Source organism: Lycium ferocissimum, chromosome 9, assembly GCF_029784015.1.
Source record: "Lycium ferocissimum isolate CSIRO_LF1 chromosome 9, AGI_CSIRO_Lferr_CH_V1, whole genome shotgun sequence".
Taxonomy (NCBI): domain Eukaryota; kingdom Viridiplantae; phylum Streptophyta; class Magnoliopsida; order Solanales; family Solanaceae; genus Lycium; species Lycium ferocissimum.
This window is the reverse complement of record NC_081350.1, coordinates 4,364,524-4,387,104: the sequence shown is the minus strand read 5'-3', so window position 1 is coordinate 4,387,104 and position 22,581 is coordinate 4,364,524. Positions and strand designations below refer to the sequence as shown.

The following is a 22,581-nucleotide window of genomic DNA, read 5'->3' as shown; positions in this document are numbered from 1 at the left end:
TATAATTGATTCGAGACGATGCCAGAGTTAGTGTTAACGATCCACAATTTCATCCTTGGACACAGAAATAAAAGAGCGCCAATACGAGGATCCCAAATTGAAGTATTATAAAGGTGTGCAGTTCCCAAAAGAAAAGTCGCCATTTGAAGTCTTAGTAGATGGGGTTCTCAGATACCGAGGCAGACTATGTGTTCCAAACGTTGCAGAATTGCATCGTCGAATTCTAAAAGAAGCTCATTATTCTCGGTATTCTATACATCCAGGAGCGACGAAAATGTATCATGATCTTAAATTGATGTATTGGTGGGATGGCATGAAAAGAGATATAGCAGAATTTGTAGCCCAATGTCCAAATTGCCAGCAAGTAAAGGTAGAACATCAAAAGCCAGGAGGATTGTTTCAAACAATGGAAATTCCTACGTGGAAATGGGAAGTGATTAACATGGATTTTATTGTGGGAACCGCCCGTTCCGAGGCAAGTATGATTCCATATGGGTGATTGTGGATAGATTGACGAAAGCAGCTCATTTTCTTCCAGTCAGAACCACATACTCAACAGAAGATTATGCGAGGTTGTATATTAAGGAAATTGTGAGACTTCATGGTGTTCCAAAATCTATCATTACGGACGGAGGAGCACGGTTTGCGACTAAGTTCGGAAATCCTTTCAAGAAGGTCTAGGTACTCAAGTAAGGCTCGGACGGCATTTCATCCGCGGACGGACAAGCCGGCGTCTTATACAGACCTTGGAGGATATACTACGAGCATGTGTACTAGATTTTAGTGGTAGTTGGGATGACCACTTACCCCTAATCGAATTTACCTATAATAATAGCTACCACTCCAGTATTCAAATGGCTCCGTATGAAGCTTTGTATGGAAGAAAGTGCAGATCTCCAATTGGATGGTTTGATGTCGGAGAAGTGCAATTAATAGGCCCCGAGTTAATTCAACAAGCCGTAGAAAAAGTCAAGATGATCCGAGGCCGATTATTGACAGCCCAAAGTCACCAAAAATCTTATGCGGACAACCGCCGGCGAGATTTAGAATTTCAAGTCGATGATTGGGTGTTTTTAAAAGTATCACCAATGAAAGGGGTAATGAGATTTGGTAAGAAAGGGAAGTTGAGTCCTCGATATATTGGACCTTACAAAATCATCCGCAAAGTGGGTCAAGTAGCTTATGAATTAGACTTGCCTTCAGAGCTTGAATTAGTTCATCCAAAGATTCCATGTCTCAATGCTCCGCAAATGTGTTGGGGATCCCACAAAGATTGTGCCAGTAGATGATGCTCAGATCACAGAAAAGCTAGCCTATGAAGAAGTGCCTATTGCCATATTAGACCGGCAAGTACGAAGGCTACGGAATAAGGAAATAGCTTCAGTTAAAGTCTTATGGCGAAATAACAATCGGGAAGAGATGACTTGGGAAGCCGAAGAGAAGATAAGATCCACATATCCACATTTGTTTCAGCCCCCAGAAGAGATCTATGATGAGACGTCGAAATGATAAGGTATGTATACTTTTCTTTTGTGCATATGGGTCGTGTGTGGCCAGTTTATATTGCTATTGTGTTGTGGCCCTGTGAGGCAATGATATTATGGGTTGTTGTGACAGGATGGTAGTGCCATATTATAGGGGAAACTCTGGCGAAATTTTTCTAGAATCCCCGACGACTTAACATTCGAGGATGAATGTTCCAAAAGGAAGGAAGAATGTTACACCTCGAAAATTCCCCGTTAGCGTACCATAAATAGACGCACAAGGGGCGAGACGTATACGAGGTTTGGACAAGTAAGAAATAGTATCTGATGGTCCTAATTAAGATTTCCAAAGACATTCGAGTAAAGGAAAGAAAGTTGTTAAGGAAAGCAAGTTATAAGTTGAGTGTATCGGATAAGAATTCCGAGTATTGAGTTAGCAACGTATAAATGATTCCCTAAGGAAGAGTTATAACATCCCTTATATTGGTATTGAAGTGATAAACAAGTGTTAAGAAGATTCCATAAGGATCGGAGATCAAACGAGTCGACGAAACAATTTCTCGGAGCCCAGGAAACCTACGGCCGGACATGCGGTCGTATAAAATGTATGGACCGTATGTCCAACCGTAGATTCAGCCCAGTAGAGCATACTTCCTTTGGACCAGATCTACGGCCCGTAGAAAACATACGGACCGTATGTTGGTCCGTATAATCTGGTCGGGCCTGAACACAATTAATATAAGGGACCTCTCCTCATTTCATTTTCATTTCATCTTTCACCTCCACACTTCAAGAAACCTCTAGAACATTTCCATACACCTCAATCATAAGAAAACCATAGAAATCAAAGATCAACGACAAGAATTGAGGAGAATCAAGTGTATGAAACCCATTAAAAGTCATCCAAATCAAGAAATCCCAAGAGAGATGAAGTAAGGTTTTGGGTGAAAAGGTGTATTACCATTCAAGGCTTATTCCTTCATCATCTAAGGTGAGTTTTATGATCTTTTACATGTTGTTTGAAGTATTTATAAGTTGAAATGCTCGGATTGTAGAAGAGTATAGGAAATGGGTCATAAATGTGTGAATAATGCCATTAGTGAGTAGTAGTTGGATTGAATCATGAAAATGGATGTGTTGATGTTATAAATGCGTTATAAATAATATTTAGAACATGAAATGAGTATTGTATGAGAAAGAACGTGATAATGGACTTTGGTCATGTTTATGGAGAATTGTAGTGAAATTATAAATTGTGGGCGATGTAATTAGATGGTGCCTATTGTTTACGATATTGTGAGTGTTGTTATGAATGTTGGGAGTTGATATGGAATATGGAGGAAAGTAGTATAGACAAAGGAAATGCTGCCCAATTTTCTATAGCCTTAATAAGTACGTTTTCATGATGGTTAACTAATGACGACACGAATTCTTGGAAGGTGTAAACGAGTGTAGTAAAGGAGAACGAGCAAGCGATAGAATAGTTAAGCGACAAAGGTATGTGAGGCTAGTCCTTTCTTTCTAAGGCATGATTCCTATGGCATGAATTTCCTCTTTCATTATTAATGTTCCATCTTCAAGAAGACTATGAGTCATTGTTCATGAATAGCCATACGAAATAAGAGATATGCTATGATCATGATAACGACAATGATAACAACAAGTCTAGAGATGCCATAGCCTATGATATGATGTTCCAATTAAGCTAATGAAGCTATCCGTAGCCCATTGATGTTGATCATTATTTACACTCACCTTATGCTTGTTCCTTCAAGGTGAGGCAGAATACTTACGAATGTTACATAATGAAGTCGGGGGTCCACGACCTTACGTCATCCCGATAGAGTATGATTGTCTATGAGTCTCTATGCATGTACTATGATGAGTTATGATAAGTATATTATGATAAGCATATTATGATGAGCACATGAGGAGATTACACCACGCCTATTTGGCCGGCCGGTCACCGCCAAGCGGAGCGACTATACACCATGGCCGGATGGCAGGGCGGGACACCACTAGTGGGCGGCATGAGATGATACCCGGACGCGGGAGGCACGGACGCAAAGCTAATGCTATTGCTAATGTTATTGATTATCACACCGCACCTATATGGTCGGGCAGCTTATATATTTATGCATATATGATATGATGATGAGTATGAAAGTAAGTCAGCATGTATTACTTCATTTATGATTCAGTCAATCACAGATTGCTCCTCATTGATGCCTCCTTATTTCATTGATGTCTTATTATTGTTTATGCCTTACATACTCAGTACAATATTCGTACTGACGTCCTTGTCTTCGGACGCTGTGTTCATGCCCACAGGTAGACAGGAAGGTGATCCAGACTCATAGGAGCTAGCGGCTGATTTGAGAGCATTCCATTTTTCGGAGGTGCCGTTGATTATTCTTTTGGTACATATATATATATATATATATATCCATGATTGGGCACGACGGGGTCCTATCCCGTCCATATGTCTAGTACTCCAGTAGAGGCTCGTAGATACGCAGTGTGGGTAGTATGGTCCCATAGTCTTTATTTATATGCATGTACATGTATTTATATTATCAATAGCCGAAGGGCTTATGTTTATAAAAGTAAATATGTTTCAAATGTTGATGAATTCTTATGATTATGAGCACATGTTATGAGTGCGAGCAGATAAGCAGTAGAATGAGCGGTGTTCGGTGGTTAGCCCCGGATACCCGTCATGGTCCGTGGCTCGGGTCGTGATAGGTATGCACACGTGGAAGTCGCAATGTCCGTTAATACATATGGATATCGTTGAGGATCACGCGTCCGACCGGGTCTTATGACAGTTCGGCCATGTACAGAATATACCTGAGGCGGTTACTTGGGAGCACAACCATTATTCATGGGACGAGCGTGTGACAGTCACTGATGCATGGCAGGCCTTTATGCAGCTCCAGGTACAACGTTGGGATCAGAGGATGGGGACACTAGCATTGGTCGGACATGCGACTCCAGTCCAGGGGTACATGGAGTGGTACATGCGGATCACTCGCAGCTTGATTGGCAACCCTACAAGGCCTCGTACAGATGGCCGAGGATATGCAATACTCGCAAGACAATATGAGGCGTTGGTAAGTTTTATTAGTCTTAAACTTAATTAATCGTCTTATGTATTACGTTACAAATTCATTCAATCACTAATATTTGCAAACAAATGCAGCTACAGACCGTACAGTGGATGCGTTGGGAGAGCTTGGACCATATGGAGGCCCCCGAGACAGTGAGATATGCAGCGCAGATGGTTCAGCTAGCGAGGGTGGTATGCTACAGGCACAGGAGCTCGGACGTCTCGACGAGCGTGTTCCAGAGGTCCCGCATCAGGCAGTGGGTGGTCGTAGTCGTGGTCATGCCGGAGGTGGTGGTGGTAGAGAGAGTGGTGGCTGAGAGAGTAGGGGCAGACAGGCTGGTGGCCGAGGTGGTAGGGACAGAGGGGCTGGTCACAGTGGGGGTGGGGCCAAAGGGGCTGGTGGTCTAGTAGACGAGCCTGACGAGCATGCTCAAGTTCCAGATCCATCCAGCAACCTCCGTCGACTTCAGAGATCCCGTCTACTTCTTACCGACTGTTGACTTCAGAGCATTCGTCGACTTCAGGGAGACCGTCGACACCTCTATATACGCCAGATTTACTTTCAGATCACATGTTCTGGCCATCGTTTGCACGCACCGCCAGTTCGTCATCCACAAGGTGAGCGGCCAGTTCGTGATCTACGTAGGTGGCACAGAGCTGGACTTCGACTCCTTATTCGAGGAATTCTACATGTTTGAACAAATTAAAACACTTCTACTAATTATTATATAATTTTTCATTTCTTAGGTTCTAGCTCCAGCTCCGGCACCATCCACATCTCCGGCTCCGGGGCCCGCTCAGGAGACCGCTGAAGAGCCAGCTCAGGAGCCCTCTCACCAGCAATCTCAGGAGCCCGTCGACACACATGGTTGATTTTTTATAATAAAATAATGTATTAATTAATTGTTTATATATTATTCCATGTTTAATTTAGAATAAATCTAAACTAAATTGTTTATATGTTGTTTCAGGTTCATTCTTCTACGCCCGTGGACCCGTCTCCTGCTGAGATTGAGTCATCTCCTGAAGCTCACATTTCGGCCGCCATCGTCTCCCATAGGAAGCATATTTTGAACAAGCCCCCAAGGAAGGGAACGCAGGATGATCATGCCATAGAACATGTACAGATTAAGAGGAAGAAGGGGGATGTAGATGATGGAAAGGGTGGTGGGGTTCGCCTTAGGCCTAGGGTTATTCTAAAGGCTCCCACATGTGGGACCTAGGGGGATGGAGATTGTGTATTTGTAAATAAAATATACATTTAATGTTAATATTATATATATTTTTTGGTATTATTTTCTTAATGATAATTAGTTATCTTAGTTTTTATTGTCGTTTAATAATAACTCATGCGTCGTCCTAAATTAATCAAAAGCCTATAAAATAAAACACTTGAACCTAAAGATAAAAAGTTTTCAAACAAAGAAAACTTACTTCGGGGGAACTTTACAACCCCTCAAAACGACGATCCAAATGTATAGGTATACTTGATGTGTTGAGCCTACATTATTGTTAAGATATCAAGTTCTATATAAAATATTGATATTTCGGCGTTTTGAAACATGCCTAATCTTTGGTCAAAGTACGAAAAAAACGTGAATTTCAAAACTTTTGGCCAATGAATAAAGGGTTGGGGCCGTTTTATTAAAGACCTATTGCGCACTAATTTAGTGCGCAATAGGACTTAACTGTAAATTTACAGTTTGGTCCTATTGCACACTAAATTAGTGCGCAAATGTTAGTTATGTAACTTTTTTTTTAATGGGTTATTTTGTTACCTCCGGCCACTTTTTGGGTCATTTAAGTTGCGGGCTCGTAGTATTAACAATATGTAATAATGTTTACTTTTGTATAGTTTTATGTCTAATTTATATCTCAATAAATGATTTTATATTATATGCATAAATTTATAACTATAAAATAATAACTACCGGTTTGGTTCGATTTTTCGATTTATGACTAGCAGCCATGAGACTTATCAGTAAAACATTAAGACGTTGAAAAAGACATGTCTTTTTTTTTTGTTCAAATGATAACTTTTATTTATAATTTAAGGTGGAACATACATCATAGAAACATTTTCACTATTAGTGATAGTGTAGTACTCAAGTTACCCAAAGTTGTTGCTAAACTATTACATATAGAGCTAAAAACTAACTTAGTGGTGGTGGCTGCACCATTTTTGTCATCTTAATACACATACCTGGAAATGAAGTAGAGCATAAGAGCTTTTAGTTGTTGTTACAAACATACATATTAATTAAACATAAAGACTACCTAAAATTAAAATGAAAATATATGAAATAAAAAAAACTTTGTGTAATGATGGCAGTACTTCAATTTTGCCCTCAATTCTCCCATTTTATTAAAAAAACTTTGTGTAAAGATCCCAAACTTCAGATGTTTTTCTATCATTATTCCCAATGCTAGGGTCTCGACTACAAGGAGTTGTTCTTTTTTGCTTTTTAGAGGGATTATCCACGAAAGAAGTATTAAAGCATTACCATGTGTTTGAGTTACCGCAAATGCTGATGTTATAAAAGTATCTTCTATAGGAACCTCCAAATCTACAACCTCTGTCCTTTTCATATGAAAAATATTTGAAGTTTAGAACCCTTTCAAACAAGAAGAAAGAAAGGTATAAATTCAAAAAAGAAGAAGAAACAACTTAAAATCAAATGGCTGACAAAGAAAGGCTAAAAATTTAAATTAAAGACATTAGACTCTAACGTGAACTTCTGTTAGTAGGTTTACACTTAACCCTTAAAGAGTTAAAAGGCTTAAAGATATGAGCTCGGATATATTTTTAAAAATATGGGCCTTAAATAATCATGTGAAATAAGTAGACCAAAAATTAAATTAATGATTAAAAGATATAAAATATTTATTATTATTTATGAAAAACTAATATTATATATATAAATAATTATAAAATTTATGTATATAATTTATCGGTTCGGTTATTTTTAATAGAACCATAACCAAACAAATATTATCGATTTTTAAAATTTAAACCAAATCAAATATCAATTTTTTTTATTCAGTTTGGTTGAACAGCCTTACGGCCCTAACCCCAAGTCGCCTTTGCCGAGAAAAGAGATTATAAAATGTTGAAACTTGGTAAGTTCTACGTACCAGGATCTACAGATATTATGAAATGTTAGACACTAGAATTGTAGGGGGAACTCAAAGAAAAGAGATTCCCCTCCAAAAGCAGGCGTATGCCACTAAATGCAGCACGCACGCACACAGTATTCTTTAGTAAAAAGCTAAAGAATAGTTCGCTTGTGCTCGCTGCGTGAAGTGTAACTCTCACAAGTGCGGCCTTTTTATGTTGTAAACAGAGTTTGGTCCGCGACTTAAGTAGCACAAAAAATAAAAAGTTGTACCAAACTAGTGCAAAAAAAAAAAAAAAATTCCATTAGTAGTATTCACGCACGAAATTCGTGCGTGAAAAGGAAGTGCAAAAATGCACTTTGAGCCTTTCACGCACGAAATTGTGCGTTTTTTTTTTTTTTTTTTTGCGTTACCTTTCAAACACGTTTTTTTCTATACTTTGGGCAAAGATTAGTCATATTTCAAAATTCTAAAATATCAATATTTTATATAAAACTTAATATCTTTTTTTGCGTACAATAATGTCGGCTCATTACATCAAGTCCACCTAAACGTTTGGATCGTCGTTTTAGGGGTTCTAAAGTGCCCCGAAGCAAGTTTTGAAACTTGTAATATTTATAGGGTTTTGATTTAAGTGTTTTAATAATAATTCATCCAATACGAGAGGTTTATACTAATTAAAAAATAATTCATTCCATTTAATTACAATACTAATTCAAAGCAATTCAATAATAAATTACAATTACAATAACAATACAATCTTCAAGTTCTAGAGGCTCTATTACTTCGAGACGTGCTTGTACTACCACGGCCTTGTTGCCCACACGAACGCTTGTCATGGCCATATTGCTTACATATAGAGCACTTGCGAGTAAGTTCTTTCACTAACATCCATTTGATTGGGTCTACGACTCCGTGAGTTAATGCCCAATTTTCTAATGTAATCCTTGTTAGCAACCATCGAAAACGGCTCGTTTGGCCAATAAGCTTCATTACCAAGTGGGTGGAATTGGCCGGAATATGCTCTAAGGTAACTTTGGACCTTGTATTCCCCCGCCACATAATTTGTTACCGTTTTCTCATTCTCTCGAAGCACTTGACAATCATGAGAACACGGCGTGGTACGTTTGCCACTTACCACAAGTGCATATTCTTGTTGCCTCATAAACGGTATGCACGTTTCCACCCTTACCGTTATAATAACCCGTCCTAACTTCATACACATGTTGAATTGGGTCATACTCGGTCATTTGGTGACGCTCACATTTTTGTCTATAATGCTCCATAGTTTTGAAGGGCTTTGGCATCCGTGTCCCGCCGTCGGCTAATATCGCTCGGCTCGCGCCTTGTCCTAACAACAAATCGCTCCACCACTTGCTTGAAAGTCATTCTCACCATTGCGGTGACGTGTAGTCCTCGAGCGATTTCGGCAATCCATTGAAAGACTACGAAATTTGTTTGTTGTGAGCATGCCCCATCTTTTTCCTCCATCGGCATGAAGCATCCATTTTTCAACATCGAGCTTCATCAACCAAACGTATGCGGGTTCGCTCTGACTCCGATCGGATCCATTTTTGCAGCCCATTTTCGTTGTTGATGCTCCATCGAACCCCACATCAATTTGTTTAGAGTGCCATTGTGAAACGTTGATTGCAAATTCGCCTTGAAGTGCCTTAAACAATATCGATGGTAAACAAAGGAGGCTGCCACCCCGGTAAATTATCCATATTGTGCAATATGCCTTTATGACGATCAGACAAAGACGCATATGCCGGTACGATCCTTAATAACATGAGTTTTCAAATGGGTCAAAAAGATCCCCCATGTGTCGTTGCTCTCGTTAGCGGCAATTGCGAAAGCAAGAGGAAATATTGACCCATTGGCATCCATTCCTATTGCAATTAGAGCTTGATGTCGTAGGCACCATATACATGCGTACCATCTATGGATATCCGGTCGGCGGTGAGCAAAACCATCAATGCATGGTTTGAATGTCCAAAATACGAAGTGGAAGATTTTACCCTCTATAAGTCGCCACTCTACAACGATGCCGAGATTAAAATGTTGTAGAGCTGCCATATGCCTTGGCAGCGATTGAAAGAAGTATGCCAATTTCCAAAGACCATCTCAAAAGCTCGTCTACGCCCGAGAAATCCCTTTCTGTTGCTTATAGTTTTACTATATACGGTTTGAACGTTTCGAATACAATCTTTAATGGGAACCGCACAAATTTAAACAAACAACTTTTAGTAATAATCTTTCAATTGATATAAGACATATAATGTACTAGGTAGGATAAGTTACCTTGGCGTTTCGGCAATGTCTTTAAGTAACACTTGAGCAATCATGTTTGTATCTAAATTATAATGATCTGCTCGATTTTCTTCCATATCAAGTGTGTCTTTCGCGAAATTTTGTGATACCCCACATACCATCGGGCTTAACAATTCCCCGAAGCAACCACTCACTGACCTTGATACCGTCGTCTACAAATTAGCCTCCATATCTTTGAGGTTGGTGATCAACCTTAAACTCTCTCATGTCCTTAAAACAATAAATTTTGACGCCCGTTGCAAAGCTTTTTTGGATGCGAACAACATTCCCTTTGCAAGGTAGCATCGATCTTTGTTGAGATCCTTAGGTTCAATCCGGGTTTTTAAGCGACTATCATAATCTTCTCTTGTGAAGACAAATGCATCATCACGACCACGTTGTGCTATCAAGATAAGGGATATTGTTAGAATGCCTTTGAATTGGGCTTTCGAAGTTGGGTTTTCGGCCATCGGTGGTGGTACGTCTTGGTGCATTGGTTGTTGTTGGTTTTGGCTTTGAGGAATATTGTTGGTCATACCAACTTGAACATCATCATCGTCTTCATCATCGGTTACCCTCGCATTATTAGGTATTTCATCGTCATCACTTGATGATGACTCATAATAATTAGGAAAATCTTCATTATTAAGTGCATTCATCCTCCTACATGAAAAGTAACATATTTTAAATACCAACATCATACATATATATAGATAATTTAATATCAAGGTGATGAACTTCTCGTTGTTCATAAGCAACCTTGTCATGGTGTGGAGAATGATCAACTCCACCAAACCGAGAGGATTGACCAACATCCATATTTGGTACCCTTTGGTGAGTTTTGAGAATAGTTCCTATAAAGATTTGAAAACTGGTTATTTACCAATTCATACAACAAACACATGCTACTACATATAATAATAATATAACAAAACCATATTTACCAATTTTCATTGTGAGCTTGATTAAATTGCTGGCTTAGATTTTCCAGCGGCACTTGACCACTCAAAATGTCTCCATAAGAACTAAAGTCCCCATAAGTGTTACCATGAATAGGCTGGACTTGAGGGACTTGTTCCCGAGGTATCTTTTCAACATACATCTCAAGAACATTAATGAATACTAAATCACGATATTCTTTCGGCGATCCCAAATAATCACTCAAAGATTCATCATCGTTGATATTGTGCATGCCATAACGCACTACACCGTTTGATATTGTTTGTGGATATACGCCATTATTGAGATTCCAAACTCGGTGGGTGTAGTTTTCATTCTTTCGTGCAAGTAACCGACTAGTGTTTCATAACTTAAAGTTGTTGGAAATTTAACATGGGCTTTTGGTTTGACACTATAACGAATGGAGTAATTGTCCTCGACGATATCTCCATCCCAAAATAGTGAAACCTTAACACGCGAAGCATTTTGAGACATTTTTGAATGAAGTTTGATTTTTTTTTTTTTATGACTTGTAAGACTTAGGCCTATGCAATTGATGAGTTTTTCACTCGTCAAGCCTTCAAGTTAAATAAATTTCTGAAATTGTCATGGGTTGTCAACTCAATGCTTATAGTGCGCATTAAAATGGTGCGCAATACAAAACGCGCAAATAATGCAGCAACGTATTGTCAAATCAAGCCTTTATGTGTCATAGATTCTGAAATTGTCATGCGTGGTGTGTTGTCAAATCAATACTTATAGTGCGCATTAAATTGGTGCGCAATACAAAACGGTCAAAAAATACGACAACGTATTGTCAAATCAATCCTTTATGTGTCATAGATTCCGAAATTGTCATGCGTGGTGTGTTGTCAAATCAATACTTATAGTGCGCATTAAATTGGTGCGCAATACAAAACGCGCAAATAATAGTTGTAGATGTTGCACTTCCACGCACGCATTTTGTGCGTGAAAGTGCAAAAATCGTATTATACACTTTCACGCACAAAATCTGTGCGTGAAAGTGGAACATCTTCACCTAAACCCTAAAATCTGTGCGTGAAAGTGGGAAAAAAATTTTTTACACTTTCACGCACGGAATTTGTGCGTGAAAGGGTAAAACAGTTTTGCCACTTTCACGCACAAATTCTGTGCGTGAAAGGTTAAATATGTTTTTCCACTTTCACGCACAAATTCTGTGCGTGAAAGTTCAAAAACTTACGCCCAAACCCTGAAATCTGTGCGTGAAAGTGGAACAAACATATTTAACCCACGCACAGAATTTGTTCGTGAAAGTGAAAAAATATGCAAAAAATTTATGATAAATTTAAAGACTAAATATGCAAAAAATATATATTATTTACGAGAAATTTTACAACACTAATGTATATACACTATCGAGGATGGGTCCCACATGTAGTATGCCTGAGACTATCCCTAGGCCTAAGGCTCATACCATCCCCACCAGGCTCGTCATCGTCTCCATCGCCCTTTTTCCTCCTAATAACCGGGCGCTCCAACTCATGATCATCATCTCTTCGCCTGACCCGTGATCCCTTAACTAGAACGTGCTTCTTCTTGGGATCTGATCCCACTGGCACACTCAGAACCTCGGTGAGTTAGGTCCGGTGTCTCGACCTCTACCTCGTCGGGAGTCGCCACCTCGTGCGCCGAAGTATGAACCGAAAAGTATATAATAATTAGTACCATTCATTATTTATATTGAATACATTAACGTTATTTATTTAATAGAACACCGTGTGTCAACGGGCGCGAGTAGGCTCTCGAGATGGGTACGTAGGCTCCGAGATGGGTGGGGTGGTGAATATGAGGTAGTCTCTGGATGGGTCGCTCCGTGGACCCACGGGCGTAGAACAATGAACCGAAATAATATATAAATAATTTAGATTTGATTTATTGTAAAATGAACCTGAAATAAACAAATAATTAATAAATTACTTTACATTGTTGTAAAAGTCAAACCTGTGTGTCGACGGCCTCCTGAGATCCCTGGTGAGAGGGCTCCTGAGCGGCCCCTGCGGCAGGTGATGCAGATGGTGCCATATCAAACACGAAGTCCTCGAACATGGTGTCGTCGACCGCAAATGTAGGCCACCCCGTAGATCACGGCGGCCGCTCACCCCGTGGATCACGAGCGGTGGATGTGAAAGTGAAGGCCGGGGCACATAACGAAAAAAGGTCCGGCGTATATAGAGGTGTCTGTGAAGTCGACGGCCGGGAATGAGAAGTCGATGGGATATCTGTAGTCGATGGAGCCTCATCACCTCTGCCAGCCCTACCACCTCTGCGACGGCCACCAGTTCCTCGGCGACCACGGCCACCTGCTGCCCCAGGTGGGGCACCGGGAACACGCTCATGGAGACGCTCAAAGTCATGTGCCAAGTCTCTAATAAAAACTTACCGCCCTCGGCAAGCTCAATCATCCGTGCTGCATACTCCGCCGTCTCGGGGGACTCCGTACGGGCAGTGCTCTCATAGCGCATCGTCTCAACCTAGTCCACACCCATATCTGATATAGTCAATTAAAAAAAAATTTATCAGTCGTAGTTTTAAAAAAATATATTTTGTGTATAATTACACGCACTTAAATATATAACCTGAAGGAGCGAGCAAAATGCAGGGACCTCTACCCTCGTGCCCATAGAACATCGGCAGAATCCTCGATATATGTACGCTTAATATATAACACAGCAAAATGCGGCGCCCAACTATAACATCCTATCTCGGCGAGATCGTCGATATACCGAAGATACCTCGAAGCTCGTATGCGAACCGAAGTGTTCGGGAATAGGATGCCCCGAATATGATGAGTAGGTATAGACGCGCGCGTCGATCAACATCGCCCCGAGGCGTGTCCTCTCGATCGGATGCTGCATGTCTGTGAGGCGCAAGTGAGCGTAAAGGGCCGACAACAAAAGCCGACTCTGGCCGGAAATATGACCATCCAGAGCAGCGAAACCGGTGAGCCTAATCAACTCATCCCGGTAAGGCGGTAGCACAGGAGGCTCCTCAATATACAATGGGCGTCCATCAACCTGTAGCCCATAAATGACCTCCACATCCTGAAGGGTAATGGTAGCCTCACCGGTGCGGAGATGAAATGTGTGCGTCTCCGGTCGCCACCTCTCAATCAATGCTGTCACTAGCGACCTATCATCTTTGTACCCGACCAACCTTGACGCACCAGTAGATACCTCCCCGACGTAGTATATCCAATACGCGAGGATATGAGGGGTGAGCAGCTAAGATCTCCCATGCTGAGTCCCCCAACCGGGTACGGACACCGAGACTCGGCTGCGAGTCGGATGTCCATATATGTTGCGACCTATGCTCGGGCTGAAGATACAGTAACTCTGGGTCGAAGGGCCCCGGATCAAGAGGGTGGTGATCCATCTATTTTACGCATTTTAAATAAATCATTAACAAGTAGTATTAGTATTAGTATTAGTTATGTAATCTTTTATCGAAAATTTTATTAAAGATTGTGGTGACCCCCCGTTTTACGTATTTTAAATAAATCATTAACAAGTAATATTAGTTACGTAATCTTTTATAGAAAATTATATTAAGGGTTTTCAATCCTAAGCTACGGGTTATGAATCCTAAACTAAGGGTTTTCATTCCTAAAATATAAAGATGAGTTAAATAATTAACAATTAGTTAGGATACAATTAGTATAAATAATTAATAAATAAACAAATAACTAACAAATCAAATAATTAACAAGTTATTATCAATATATTTAATAAATAAACAATTAAGTAACTAATCAAAAAATTAATAAATTATTATCGTATATTTAACAAATAAACAATTAATTAACTAATGAAACAATTAAGAAATTATTAACAAATAAACAATTGGCTTAACAAAAACAAAATAAATAATTAGCCGATCTAACAATTGAAATAGCTAGTCTAACAATTAATAAATACTTAAGTCGCTAATCCAATAATTAACAAATACTAAATAAACAAGCAATAAATAATTAACTAATTAACAATAGATAAACAAATAATAAAAAAAAAAAACGAAAAAATGGGCAGTCCCAACGACGGTGCACGGACGCCCAAAAAACGCAAAAAAAAAAAAAAAGGAGCAAAATGAGTAATCCACCACAGTTATACAATGACCATGCTTAGGGTAATAATATATTTAACAATGTAATAGAAAATTCGTAGTGAAATACCTAGATTGAAGCTTTTTTGAGTTTTTGAAATGTGTTATACGCCGCTACATTCGAAATCCAACCTTAAAAACTTCCTGACAATATACCAAGAATATTGAGTTTTAGAATGAAAAATAACACGAAATTAGTGTTTTAAGGGGGTTGGGGACCACAAAATCGCGTTTAATGGCGGTGGGGAGGAACGGATCTGTGGTGGGGAAGATGGGGGGACCGTTTATGGTGCTCCATTCACGCACGAAATTCGTGCGTGAAAGGCCCCGATCTGCGCAAATTTGCGGTTTCCTTTCACGCGACCCTCGTGCGTGAAAGGCCTAACGTGCGTCGCATTTTTGCGTTTTTGCGGTTTGGTCAATTTCGTGCGTGAATACTACTAATGGAATTTTTTTTTTTTTTATTTAGTTTAGTCTGTTTTTTTTTATTTTTGTCTTTACTTAAGTCGCGAATTCGTTTTACTTTATGTTATCGATGTGGTACGCGCCTCACTCTTTTTTCCTATACTAAACTTTTAAAGCCTAGTTTTACATGTTTACTTTCTCTCCTTGTTTTCTTCTTGTTCTTCACCAGTCCTGAAATTTTACATGTTTTGAAATAGAAACTACTTCTACTATTCTCTTTCCATTCTAATTTAATTACTCAAGAGTTGAATTGATTTCAGCCTTCGCAAGCTGATGTGGTGATTGTGAAGAAATAGATGCTCACAAGCTGATTGATGAAATGTCGCAAAGGATGTTTCTTGAATTTTCGATGCAGGTTCGGTTTTTAGGTGTGTAATGGAAGACCCATTTGTTAGAAGCAATTAACAAAGCAGTTGCTAGTTGTTTAAATTGCGTCTTTTATGGTAAATTTAAGTTGCCCTTACCATTAGAGAGGCGTATCCGGGATTTAAACTTTATGAGTTTATATTTTAAGGTTTATATCTCAAAAGTTATGGTTCATATCTACTATTTATTGCAATTTTAGTAAATTTTTACACATTAATTTATACACCACATTGAAAGTACTGGGTTCAGATGAACCCCATACTTTGAAGCTACATTCGCCCCGGCTTACAATGAGAGTGAGTAGCGTGAGGAACCTTATACCTCGAGCTAAGATTTTTACAGCCAAGAGAAATGCACCAATGCGGTTTTATCACTACTCAGACGAAGAAGTCGAGGACGAGTCTTTTCCTTCTGAATGGTACGAGAAAGCTTTCTCAAAATTAACAAACTTGAGCCACTTGCTAAAGAATGTGGACTTAGTTGATGGAAAGCTAGTAAATGTTAGTGATCACTCGAGAGTTTATGATGGGAGCTTGGAACAAAAGGTGTCTTCTTTTAAATCACTTGCTAGGACCTTTATTGGGTGTCCATCAATGCAAGAAATGATGAAAAAGAATGTGGTACAAGCATTAGCTGATGTACAATGTGAACAGCCCGTATTTTTCAGTAAAGCTAGCGAGAGGGAACCGATTACAGTTGATTCCCTCACGAAAGTGTCAAACTTCTTGAATGTTTCTGCACAGCAAAGGAAGCTTGTCAGGCAATCGATATGTGTACAGGTCACTAAGTACCCCATATGGACAGGGGCAATCGAGGAGATATTGAATGGACTGAAATCTGAGATTGATTTTCTAAATTGTAGGTGTCCGAATAAAGAAATTAAGATGGCGCAACAAATAGTTACAACTTGTCAAAAGTTTTTAGAAAGTGCCACTTCTTATGACCCTGAATCCACTTCATGGATGCGCCTAAAAGGCGTGGATTCACCCGCTTCTCACAAGTGGGAAGATGTTCTTGAAATGTTCAGCGACTTTATTAATTGCTTGTGTGAAGAGACAAAATTAACTTCGGAGGTAAAGAAGCTTGAGGTCATGAAAGAGGGGCTTTATCAGATTAGGGATGCTTTCATAGACAAGAACATTGGGTATAAGGAAACTCGCCACCAGGAGAGTTTAGTGCATAAAAAATTGAGTAAGACATTGGGTCACTCATCACGATGCGTGTTCACACTTCTTCTTTATTATCTTTATGGCAGCGTTTGGGATATTGAAGTTGAGCTTTGTGGAGGAGTTTATGCAATTGGTCGCGGGGATAAGTTCCGTCTGTGCATGGGAAAGATCCTAACGTCCAATGAGCAGAATATGGTGCACAGCGGGGTAAAGCAGCTAAGCAGAGCTCTGGGGCTTTTCAAGTTTGTATGGGAAACGGCTGGAATGAAAGGCGACCTAGAAGTACAAGGCCATCTGTGGTGCATTGGTGCCAAGAATAAGTCATTCATCTATAGAAATAATATGTTCTTCCTGCATTCTGTTAGTTGCTGATGTGAGAGACAGCGAGAACTCGAAAGGTGGAAGATGCATTCATGAGTGATGTCTATAGTAGGTTAGTATGTGAGACTCTTGCTGCCATCTCTACTGTCATATCATTTTCAATATGTTACTTACGATGGGGAAACTTTACGTGCGATTAACAAGAAAATCATCATGACATACAAATGGTCTAGTCAGACACTTTATCTCATAAATTGGTTTTACTATTCAAGTTGTACATCTATTGTCATGGACTTGCTTTTGTTTATGGTGTTACAGGACATTTAAATGTTGGATATTCTTCCTTTTGTCTTCAACTGGCACAGGGTGGCATCAATCTTTCCTTGAAAAAGGTCATTATGAAAAAAAAAAAAAAAATTAAGAGAGAGGACTTGTCGACATGTTCCACCCAAGTATTGGTTATTTTGTGATGCTGGTCAATTCTGAACTTCTTCAACTTAGCTGGTAATGAGGACTCTGTTATCTACCCCATTTATATATTTGAGGGTTGGGGAAATATTATGAATCTCAATTCTCAGGCTGTTCAAGAGATTAAAAGATGATGTGATAGGGTACATCAATGATACAGCATAACTTGTTGCCCATTTAATTGCCCGTACCATGTAGAAAGAGTCCTGGGCACCAACAACTACAATGGTAGGGCGTGATGATGGATGTTATAGTGTCCTTTAATTTGCTGTTTGTTGTTGCACTTTCACTTAATAATTATTGTTGAACAATATATACTTAGTGCACTGAAATCTCAGACAAAGATGGAAACAAAGGAAATGTATAGGAATGTAAACTAAGGGTAATTTTAATTTCCTTGCAATTTCTCGTTTGCTTAGTTTCCTACTTGCTTAAATAATCAGAATATTGTCTAAAAGGAAGTTTGAGAAAAAGCATGAGTTCTTTATTGATACTCTCCGCATGCCTACAGCTGCTAATAGATGTTTGATGCCATTGCCACAACTAGTTTAACACTATTTTATTATCTTTAGCGGCTCCATCAAGCCTCTGACTTAAACGTTTGTCAAACTCTAGCATTTCGTTTACTCTTTGTTATTGAGTTCATATGCCATTCATAGTTATTGATTATGTGGATTCAGATCTGTTTGCAGTCTGGCTGCTGACAGCTCCGGGTATTGAACAAAAGTTAGTAATTCCTCATTATGCTGGAATGAAGTTGTTATTATAGCAGAGAACATGTCGCAAGTGTTCTCTTTTACTACTTTTGGTATGAAAATCAGATGTGCTTTTCACCACATTGTTGTACCGTAGCCATAACTGGCTTTCTTCTTCTTCGGGAACTGTGTTGTGGACAACTCCATTGGTTATCTACACTCTTGGTCACCATAAGAATACCTTCATGCAGCAACAAATTTGATTGTAGCCCTCAACTTGCAATGGGTGCCACGACATAAGTAGGCAATCCTGTTAAAGAAGGCCAGAGACGGACCATTAGGATTGAGGAATAGGAATAACATTAATCCGACATAATAGTGAATTGTACTACCAACAACGATGAAATATCATCTATAGTACAATCTTTGTGCTTCATGCTCTCCATTGCCTCTACACTAACCAGTTCGGTGTAGTAAAGGTGTGATCAACCTACCGATTGTGTTTTAAAGTCAAATCTTGATCGTATAAGTGAAAAGCATAGATTCTGTAACATTACGAAATTTGTTTTTACGTATTTAGCTTTTTCATATTCTAACTAAGAAAATGCAGCAAAAGAACTTTCCCAAATTCCAGTTGGAGTCTTGTCTTTTATGATTATTACACTCTTTTTTTGTTTGGTAGAAGCTGGTGAAAAGTTTTGAGCTCTTTTTCTATCTTTGGGGGCATTATTACTAATTAATTGATGGGAAAAGGGTCAAAAATACCCCTCTACTTTGGAAAAATGGCTAAAAATATCCTCCGAACTTATTTTGGGTCAAAAATACCCCTCTCATCCTTAAAGTTTTCAAATATACCCCTGTCTTGACGGAAATTATCCCCCAAAATAACCCGAAATCATTATTTAAACCCGACCCAACTAAATAATAACCCATAAGATCCCTTTATTCCCCCAATTCCCTCAAACTTCAAACCTACGTATTGGGGGAATAAGGGGATTTTATGGGTTATTATTTAGTTGGGTCCGGTTTAAATGATGGAGCGGGTTTAAAAAATGATTTCGGGTTATTTTTGGGGATAATTTCCGTCAAGACAGGGATATATTTGAAAACTTTAAGGATGGGAGGGGTATTTTTGACCCAAAATAAGTTTGGAGGATATTTTTAGCCTTTTTTTCAAAGTAGAGGGGTATTTTTGACCCTTTTCCCTTAATTGATTCACATGTCAAACTATATTATGGGGTTCACTTTATGCTACTTCCATGCTGGTATTTGCAAAAAACTAATCTTTCTCATATCGGGCTTATGATCCTGCATTTCTTTGAACTTATGGTATTACAGTATTTGGCGGAATTCCCTCAGCTCAATGCAAAGTTCCTACATATTCTAGGGGTTTTTACGAGTCATTATTCGAGAAGGACTAGTCTTGGAGTGAATGAATAGAAAGAAATAATGCCTATTTTGAGACGTTCTAAAATCCTTGAGCAAATTCTTTGATCTTTAAGTGTTGTTCTAGCTCTTGCCTCTAGCTGATGCTAGAAGCACCACCCCAGAATTTATCCTTATTTTGGTTTTTTCGTGGAGGATGGAATGGGTCCTTGAATGTGAGATGCCTTTTAAGCTGAGGATGCTTAATTTGCTAGAGTTCTTCAATTGCGATAAAACAAAATATGCAGAAATTTCATCAACTTTTTATTTGAGGGAATAGAATTATATATCCCACAACATTTTTGCACTTAAATATGTGCAAGCAGTAGTACAAAGTTTACAGAGCAGTAACAAAATTTATATTTCTCGTCCATTAATGAGCAAAATTAAAGGTCATTACTTTACATATCAGTTTATTGTTTTTTTTTTTTTTTTTTTTTTTTTTTAAACTTGTGGGGTGCAACATAGTAAGAAAAGTAATTCTTCCTTTCACATATTAATTTTTTTTTTTTTTTCGGGGTGGGGGTGGGGGTGTGCTAGAAAAGTACTTGTGAAAAGGCTTGAAAAAGTTAAAATTCCATTACCGGAATTGAACCGCGGTCTCCTGGGTGAAAGCCAAATATCCTGACCGCTGGATGATAACGGAGTTGGTGCTTACTATTTGTAGAGTAATTAGATGATTTATTGTTTACTCCAGTTGAATCATCTGATTATTTATATGAAATTAACTCAGAAGAAACTTTAGGATGTATTTGGTATGAAAGGAAAATGTTTCCAATTTTTTCATATGTAGTTGGTCAAAATATTTTTGAGAATATTTTCTTTAGGAAAATAAGTTCTTTAGAAAATAACAGAATGACTTCCTCGATGGAAGTAGGAAAAAGAAATTGCAGTGATATCAGTGTTGTCAAAGGCGCGCTTTAAGCGCACTTAAGCCCTGAAGCGAGGCTCAAAACATGTTGAGCGCTTCGCCTCGCTTTATGTGCGCTTGTTGTCATCATCGGGCGCTCTAAGAGCATCTTTTTGCCATAGTAGGCCGGAGCTCATTGAAGACGTGACACTAGATACTTGCTATTTCACTTTGTTGTAATGTTTTTACAATTTCTTTGTCCATATATTTGTTATTTATGCTTATTATTATTAGTTTTGGACTATACATATATATATTTGCATTTTTGCACCATTGCGCTTTTTTTCATTAAAGTTCACGCTTTTATTTATTTGCGCTTTTTAAAGCTGCCTAACCTTAGAGCTTTTTTGCGCTTTTCGCTTTTGATAACACTGAGTGATATACTCAAGGCATATGGAAAGACAGCTACTTATACTATTGTTCTGTGAAACTGCAAAATGTGATCAACAGAGTTTATTATTGTTATCCGAAAGCTTTTAGCTTCTCATCTCAAATGTAGTTACATTTCCATCTTTTGATAATTAATCAAAGCTGTCCTTTTCTAATGGTGAGTTCTAATATATATCAGTACTTAAGCTTTATTCTTCAACAGCCAACTAAACCATTTATTTGACGTGATCTTCCCTTTTGATATCAAGATTGTTAAATTCTACACTCTAGGTCACCATTGACAAGTTGGGTCGAGCTCGGAAGGAAGAAGAAAGGGGGAAGACCGGAGAGAGCAGTTTTAGAGAGAAGATTTTCTGATTCTCTGTATTCATTCAACTGAGAGAATTGGTACACAAAATATCTATATGTAGATCACTAACCACTAACTACACTTAACTTTTACACGTGTAATTAACCGGTTGGCTAGTTAAATAACTAATTTCTAACTAATTGTACAGCCAGCAAGTGTTAGCTACTAACATCATTGCCCTTTAATTGTTTACTTGCTGCGTATCTACACTCCCCTCAAGTTGAGAATGGAAAATGTTTTTCATTCCCAACTTCGCAATCAATGTTGCATGTTGTTAATGTCCCAAAGCTTTAGTGAAAATGTTGCAGGTTGTTCCTTGCTAGCAATGTAGCCAGTCTTGATCAAACCTTTCTGTAGCTTTTCTATGAGAAAGCGGCAATTAATCTCTAAATGTTTTGCTCTCTCATGGTACATGGAATTAGCTGCTATTTGTAAGGCAACCTTTTTGTCACAATATAGGCCTCTCAACTAGGTCAATTCTGCCACTGTCTAAGCCATACATCTATATTATGCTTCTGCATAACTCCTTGACATGGTATAGTCACACCCCAAACCCGACCCTGATGCAACAGGCATTTGATGCTATGAACGACATCGGAAGCACCTTATAAAAATCAATAAAAGTTTATTCTCTTTCAATGTCTTTCAACATTCATTTAAAACAAGTCATAACAGACTAAATGTAACATAATCATATTTATTAAGAATCTGGGGAAGTCTGATATAAATACTCAGTTATAAAACGTGGCAAACGCCTCAATAAGTCATACGAGATTTTCAACATCTACCCACAATCTGATAACTATCTATGGAGCTTCTAAGATAAACAAACGAGTGTAACTTCGGGATGCAACCCGAAAACTGAAATAAATAAATAAAGATAGAGCGGTGTCCTACGAACAAGCATGTGGACTCACCAAA

At 38.7% G+C, this 22,581-nt stretch overlaps 1 protein-coding gene and 1 non-coding gene across 3 annotated transcripts; one reads left to right on the top strand and one right to left on the bottom strand.

The window, feature by feature from the left end:
• Positions 1-7,781: 7,781 nt before the first annotated feature.
• Positions 7,782-7,897, bottom strand: LOC132032212 (U5 spliceosomal RNA). The gene has a single exon (XR_009408363.1). It is a non-coding gene; the product is annotated as a U5 spliceosomal RNA (small nuclear RNA).
• An 8,047-nt stretch (positions 7,898-15,944) lies between these two features.
• On the top strand, positions 15,945-19,263 carry LOC132029533 (uncharacterized). Of its 2 annotated transcripts, none has more exons than XM_059418785.1 (2): positions 15,945-17,535; positions 18,572-19,263. In XM_059418785.1, exon 1 carries the CDS (start codon positions 16,224-16,226, stop codon positions 17,472-17,474), a length of 1,251 nt encoding a protein of 416 aa, XP_059274768.1. In that variant the 5' UTR covers positions 15,945-16,223; the 3' UTR covers positions 17,475-17,535; positions 18,572-19,263. The 2 variants fall into 2 exon arrangements, with proteins under 2 accessions (XP_059274768.1, XP_059274769.1); XM_059418786.1 differs by lacking the exon at positions 18,572-19,263 and adding an exon at positions 17,789-18,277.
• Positions 19,264-22,581: the final 3,318 nt, after the last annotated feature.